General features: G+C 33.8%; 1 protein-coding gene across 1 annotated transcript in view; it reads left to right on the top strand.

The window, feature by feature from the left end:
- Positions 1-7,854, top strand: part of RGS21 (regulator of G protein signaling 21) — a 39,984-nt gene that overhangs the window by 18,407 nt on the left and 13,723 nt on the right. Inside the window, exons 2-3 of the mRNA XM_011360866.1 lie at positions 1,051-1,125; positions 5,390-5,466. Of these exons, the coding sequence (XP_011359168.1) occupies positions 1,115-1,125; positions 5,390-5,466 (88 nt within the window). The 5' untranslated portion in view covers positions 1,051-1,114. The remainder of the gene's footprint in view (positions 1-1,050; positions 1,126-5,389; positions 5,467-7,854) is intronic.

Here is a 7,854-nt window from a genome sequence, read left to right as displayed (position 1 = left end):
GATTCAGTTTTTGCATATCATAAGAACATTACTTAATGGTGCTTGAATTAACAAAATGAATTGTGCTAATTGATGATATCCGTTCTTAATGATACACTGGCTTTTTGGGTCATCTCATCTACTTCCATCAGTCTCATTAGCCCAGGGCCACTTGCATACTAGGCGCCCTCTGGCATTTCTATAGATCAACTAAATGAGGATGCTTCAATGCAAGGTCGGGGGAAGCAGATTTTCTGCTGTCTCCCGACTCCTTTCTTCCATCGGGAAAATCATCAATCTTTCAGGAGTGTTTAATTTACATTGAGGGTCATAAATATATCCTAGTAGTATTTTACTTCCAATGAACTGTTATAGTGAAATAAAAGCTTGCTGAAGCATGGGATTATATGTACAAACCTTTTTAGATACAAATAAAAATGCCAAGATATGGCCTATATTCGTTAAATACATTCGAGCATTATTACCTTAAACATCAGCATTTCATAAGGAAATATTGTCAAAAAAATGCCATGAGATTCGTTGTTAAAAGGAATAGAGACCTATTCAGTATTAAGCTGTAATAAGTTTATAAAGTTCAAAAAAGTATAATGCCCTGTGCCAGTACATTTCACGCCATGACTAAAATTGTAAAAATACTTAAACATATAGTTGCGTAAGTGTGTTAAAAGCAGTCTTTCTCAGACTTTCTGAAATGCAAAGAACAAAGAAAAACAAACTGACCTTTAACAGATGAAAGACCTAAAGGTAAACATTAAATTTTATATATATTTTTTCCTAGTCGATTTAATCTCATGTGAGCAATAGTTGTCTTGTAAACAGATGTACATGAACTTTAGAAACCAAACTTTCAAATGGAATTTATTTCAGTTATGCCACAGATCGTGAGAAATATCACATTTATTCAAAGGGTTATTTGTTACTCAGAAGTTTAAGTGTTTTGACCAGTGAAAAAAGCTGAGAATAGCATGATTTAAAGAATGCCAATTTGTAACCCAGGGGACAGGTATTTGCATACTAATTGTAATGTTCCTGCTGTCACATTACCTTCAGCTTGAAGATCAGTCAGAAAGAGAAATTCGGCATCATCTGTGACAGTCAGACAGTGGAACGAAAAATGCCAGTGAAGTGAGTTGCCATTTAAAGCTATTTTTATCTCAGAAGATGTACAAATGAAATACTTGAGTCTTCATTAGTCTAGATGTTTTGTTTCCTTCGTTTATGATAAATATGCTAATTGTCATCTTTCTTCCTGATTTATTTTTTTCTCCTTTCTCTGTGGATTCCTTCTTCATTTCTAAAATGTGTCAACAACTCATGGCTTACATTTGCTGTTTAATTCTATATACTTGCTAAGATAAAGAAAGGTTATAAAGTCGGGAAAATACCACTGAGCTCTTTATGTGAAGCTCTTCAAAATTATTAAATGTGAGACATGAGATGCTTATATTTATGAACCTTGCAAAAGTATTCATTATTGCAATGTTTGTTTAGAAATTTGAAAATGGATATTAAATGCCGAGTAAGGAAGCAGCTGTCACTTCCCCAAGCACATGGACTCCTTGCTTGAATTTCCCATTCTCCAGCACACCGCTAATTGAGTGTGAACAGATAAGTTGTTGGATTCCACATTTTTTAATGCAATACAACTGGTTCTAGCTGGCACAATTAGCAAGATAACTGGTAGCTTTCACACAGTTCCCATCTGGCCTGGCTCTTCTTCCGACACAAAATGTGGGGACTGCTGGCCTTGATGGCACTTGCTTAATGAAGGAAAGAGCCAAAACCCCATGAAATACTAAGTGCGATTTTGGCTCCAGATAGACAGTGAATTTTCATGGCAAATCATACACACACACAAAGTAACTCTGATTATGCATCATAATTACACAGGAAATACACAATGAGAAGACCCAGACAAAAGCTCTATTAAAGTTACAACTAAAATCTAAATAAAAGAGGAAAAAAGAGAGAGGGAAATGACAGTCTCACATTGTCCGCTTTTTAAAGTAACACACGTCATGCAAAATTCAATCAAGTTAGTACATCTTTAAATCATCCACTCTCTTTTTTCTCTTATTTTAATTCAATGGACTTCTTTCTTAACATTTAAATAGTTGCATTTTGCAAGACATAAAACATATTGCTCACTCACATCTAACATAAGAAATTTCCCATTTTCATTTGATAATGTGCAAGATTTAAGAATCTCTGTCTTCTGAAAACTTTCTACTGAGCAGCTAACTACCATAATTAAACTATTATTTAGAGGAAATACTTGTGTGAAGTACGATAAAACTCTATTACAAAAAAAGCATTCTCAAAGTATTTATAGTATATGTTCCAAAGCATGAACAAAGTACAAACATATGTGTATTGACTCATTCATTCTAGAAAGAATTGTAAAAACAAAACAAAACAAAACAAAAAACAAAAACTTGGGTTGCAAACAGGATATGCCTGTTTAAATTTTAATCGCCCATTAATATGTGTGAGATACTGCACCAGTTATGAGCATCTCTAAATGTCTTGACTAATGGGTAACATGACATTAAAATAGACCTCTATTGTTTTCAAGATTAAATGAGGTTAAAATATATGACACGCTTAGCACAATGCAGTATAAATTGTAAACACTCAATATATATATGGTTGTACATTTTAGTGCTATTATAAATATTGTCTTTTACTTTAGTCATATGTTGCAATAATTTATTCTTCCACCAACTTGTAAATATACAATCAACCCCAAATTTAAACATCAAATTAACATTATTCCTTAAAATAGTTGCATTTTTCCTAACTTCTAAAAAGTAAATACTCATTACTACCAACCTTTTCAACATATCAGGTAGTCAAAATCAAAGCTGTCAAGTCAGGCATGAAACCAGGTAGAAAAGGATGATGTAAGGGCATTCCAGGCATTATCACACACCGGCAGGGGTATTGCTTCAGAGTTGGAGGACAGTTCATCCCTTTAGAATGATGTCAGCATTTGGTGGACCTTACATAATACCAGAATATCCTAGTATCACTAGTTCCATTATGTATAATCAATACATACATCAATGAACATCAATAGACTATCTATGGAATGTTAGTAATATTGATTGATTAGTATATCTTCCTAATTCAAAATATTAGAATTTTTCTTTTGTCCTTGTGTTCTACGTCATCTCCCAGACATTGCTTTCTTCTGCTTTTATTGTTTCCCTGCATTAATGAAGATAATGAGAAGAGCTAACATTTATATGAAACACTTCCATTCCAAAAGACTCCTTTCTATCCAATGCACTCTTCACCGCGTATTCCTCTTGCTTTTGGCTTAAGCAAAAACCTGGCTCTCCCAAAAGGCACACGATCTGCCTTGATGCCTTCTAGAAGGCTGCTGTTCATCTATTCCAATTTCACATACCTCACGGTTGAGAGGGAGGTCTCTGGTCTGTTGCTCCCTAGTGATGCTCTCACACCGTTTCTCCTGTTCCCTCGCCCAGAAGGGCCTCTGAAACAAATACAATTCAGCCAGACGTTCCAGTAGCCTTATCACTGTCATCTAGCCACCGCACTACTTTCATCGATGGCTTTAATACCTGCCACTATTTAGGGATTGGTCATTAACTCATTATTTGTTTATGTATTCAATCAATATTTCTTGGACCAGACACACTGTTCTTGGTGCTGGAAAATAACATTACTTCTGACGTCAGAGGGCTTACATGCCAATGGCAGAGTACGTGTTCATCCTTGAATGCTGTTGCCTAGACTCTATTTCTCATTGTTTTTCTTCGATGATTTTTCCTCATTCAAAATCGGGGTGCTGTGTGGCCAGGCTTGGGCTGAAAACATCCCTCTGCCCTATTCATGAATATATATCCTACAGAAGCCTTTAACTTGAATAGCCTTCAAGCCACCAAATTTCAATCTGCAAATAGAGATGACACGTTTAAACATATGCATTTTAAGTGACTCTATGATAATTTTAGCACTATCTATACAATTCCTACAATGCCTGATGTTTGAGTCATAGGATTTTATAATATAAGCTTATTAGAGCAACAGGGTATACAGTGCACAAAAGTCCTTTAACACAAAATTAAAGCTAGAATTGGGTCTCATTCTCCATTTGTAAAAGACGGAAATTGAACAGCCCAAATTGATTAAAATGCTCATGTGAATGTAAAGCCACCATTTCAAAATGTTTTCACAGGAAATCTTGTGTCCCCAAGATTTAGTCACTCAGGGAAGAAGGAAAATTAGCCCCACCACTGGGGAAGAAAATTCGAGATTGGGAATGAATCTTCTGTCACACAGCCCCTTCAGTGTGTCCTCTGTGAAGAAAGCCATTACTATCTGAAAACATAACTACAACAGTCACAGTAGAAGAGATCACAATCAATATTAATACAAATAATAACAACTATGGCAAATTACAGGAAGTAATAAAACATAAAAGCGTAGAGATGCTTTACACTAGCACATTTAAGATTAGGCACCTTGATATGCAAATATAAAATTTTGTCAGAATAACTAGATATGAGATTCCTTTTTATTATTAATCATTTTAATAGAGACCTTCACTTATAATATCCCTTTCCACAATGAAGTCATTTACACATCATGGCTACATTACCTAAGATAGTTCTTTCTGGGCAGTAGGTACTTTCCATGGATAAGGCTTTTTTCATCGGGATCTTTGTTTATTAAAAGATATATTTGCATTGCAAAAGTTTATATTTTAAACTTGATTTGCTATTTCTACATCGCATCACCAAAATTATACCTTCTTCAGAAGACTTAAGTCTATAAATTTTTTGACTGCTTTGGAAAAGATATTACCTCATCCTGACAGATTCCTAGATTTAAATAAATCTGGAAGGATGTCAGTCTAAGGAAAAACAAAGGCTGCCTCAGAGTGAGATAAGGACATCTCAAAATACATTAAAAAAAAAAACCATTTTCAAGATCGTTACATGTTAGAAATCCTTAATAACTCTAAGATGCATAATTATGAAACATATAATTTCATATTGTGAAAACTTGGAAAATAGTTCATTCATCACTATTGCTATGATGATATAGTTGAGAAGAAATTCACTATGCTCCATAGAATTGTGAGCAATCTCTCTCTCATGCCTTTATTAGAACCCAAGAATTTGCAAATGTTATTAACACTGTTAGCTACATTAAAAAATAATTTGCTGATGTCAAATTATATCCTACTTTGTGTTGTATTGCTGCCCACTGTGGGAAAACATATAATTCTTGTTAACCTTTTGCAGTTTGATTAATGTTGCAAAGCTCATTTAAATGACGTGATTCAGCAAATACACATAACTTGCATATGACTATAAGTTACAGAAGAAAAAGATCACAATGCTATTGTCAAGGGTAGATGTTGTTTCTACAGATCACCAACAACAGAAGCGGTGGCACGGTCTGAGAATATGGACACGCTTTTAACCAATCAAGGTAAGAACCAATTAATAGATTTGAAAATACAATACTTAAAAGTGAATTGTCAAATCCTGACAGTTATAGATACATAGTATGGCTTTGATCAATATTTGATCAATATAAGATCCTCCTTAGTCACACAAATTCATACAAACTCAAAGTCTAAATGGAATTAGGTTAGGCCAAAAATAAGATTATATAAAATCTAACCACTAAAACAGAAAGAAAATTCCAAATAGCAAGTGAGAAATTTGTCATTTCCTTAGACTCATTATCATTTGATGCATATAAATAACTACCTTTTTCCAAGTTGAAAGAAGCATACAAACTGCTGAAAAGTTGAAAATTTAAATAAATCATTTGTTTTTCATGTCCTGTAGGCCAAAATAAAAATTTTAGGTATTTATTTCAAGTGAGTTATTTTTATTTTTATTAAATACAAAATCATATTTAAATGTGTGTATATTAATATGTATATTGATATCTGTTGATATGTATTTACATCTGCTATAATGGCTCAATAAGGTAATTTTGGCCAATTATTAATAAAATATCACAGAATTCGATACAAAATAGTCATTTATAAAGGTATCTAGAATTTCTGTTTTTGTGATAAATAATCCTGCTTTTCAGCAATTCTACCTCATATGGGGGAAAATTACACTATAGAGACATATATAGAAAATGTTTTAATGTAGTATGTTTATACTAATAAAATGGCATTTCCATTTTAAATTCATAAGTAAATACAGGAATATCAAGATAGTTTAAAACATGATGAAGCTGCATATATATAGTTATACTGGGTTAGATAAAATTATATTCTGATTTTATGACTCTTAAATAACTAATTCCTAAAGCACAGACATAAAATAATTTACATTACTCCTGAAACTCAACTAAGGAGATATATGAAAGACATCAAGAACATGGAATTGCGTTTTTATAAGTTTTGAGTGGCATTTTTTTCCCTTAAGTAACCAGTGGGACAGGTCAGGTTAGCTAAGAGCAGAAAGTCTCTCTGGCAGCACAGGGGACTTCTCTATGACAGCACCATACAACAGAGGCACGGAAGACTTTTAGATGAAGGCAGATGCTTCCATCTGCACATCTCCTGGGGGTTTATATTTTATGCCCAGACAGTGTGGAAAAGTCGTAGATTAATCTGAACAGCTGTTTAGTTTCTACATTTTATAACTCCAGAGAAAGAGCTTTTCAATGCTCTTGACAATTCAATGACTCACGAAGTTATCTGATTGTTTTGTTGACTTGAGGATGTGCCTCGCATGCGCTGGGCATAGGCATTAGAGTAGATTTCACCAACTATTGCTGACTTTTTCTTTGGTGAGCCCCATTGGATCTAACCAATAGCCATTTCATACAGCAGAAAGTGCCCTCAACTGTTAGGATTTTAATTGTATTTAGCATACTATTCCAAAGTCACTTGCCATCTTTTGAATTCAAATTGTATGTATAGAAGAGTAGTTCAATAAAATATCACGTCCAAGACAGAGTTTACTAGCTCCAGTTTTAGTTATTTCTTCCGTTCCATTGTGTTCTAAGATGATAATGGTTAGTTCAGATAAATCCTTCATTGAAATTGCAGGATGGGAAAAAAATCATAATTGTTTCTTGATCTCTATCTTCCCATCTGTATTTAGATAATCCTCATGGGGAGGAAGCTTCAGACGCCTTAATGAACCTATAATATTCTTTCAATATTATTAAAATATACTTTATTCTCTATATAAAATATATTTTATCATGAATTCTGTTTAGAACCCTCAAATTCATCATTGTTTGGAACAAATGCATAGAAAGTTTTAATTGAGTGTTACTGAAAGAATTCTCACAACCTAAATTTGTGTCACAGAAGCTTCTTGGATGTATTTTTAAATTCAAGAATCATGCAGTCAGTTGAATTTTTTTATAGTGCTCACATATTAATGACATCCAACTCTCCAATATTTCTACAGAGAATTTTAGTTGGTACCCAATAATCGTTTGCAGTGACTTGCTATTTCAACCATATTTTTTAAAAAAGAAAGAAAGAAAACACCACTAAATTTATTTTAATCTAGTGTTTTTAGACACTTTAATCTTGTTCCATGATCCTTTTCTATTTTCTCTCACTAAATCTGTGCTTCCCATCTACCCCAACCTACAAACAACTGACTTAAGCTCCTTTTCCATAAACCTTTCTCTTGAACTTTATTTTTCTCTAGACAATTTTCCTTTCCCTTAATTCTCCATAAACTCATGCCCCTCTACTTCAGAACGTGAAGGATCAACTCTCTGGGTCTGAAGTCAGGGAAGAGCTGCATTGAGCACATGCAAAGGGGCCCTCTTGGCAAGCGGAGGGAAAAACCACCAACGTTTTAGAAGAGAAATCCCTCTGAGAAG

This window comes from Pteropus vampyrus, unplaced genomic scaffold, assembly GCF_000151845.1.
Source record: "Pteropus vampyrus isolate Shadow unplaced genomic scaffold, Pvam_2.0 Scaffold60, whole genome shotgun sequence".
In the NCBI taxonomy this organism is placed as follows: Eukaryota; Metazoa; Chordata; class Mammalia; order Chiroptera; family Pteropodidae; genus Pteropus; species Pteropus vampyrus.
This window is presented reverse-complemented; position numbering and strand designations above follow the sequence as displayed.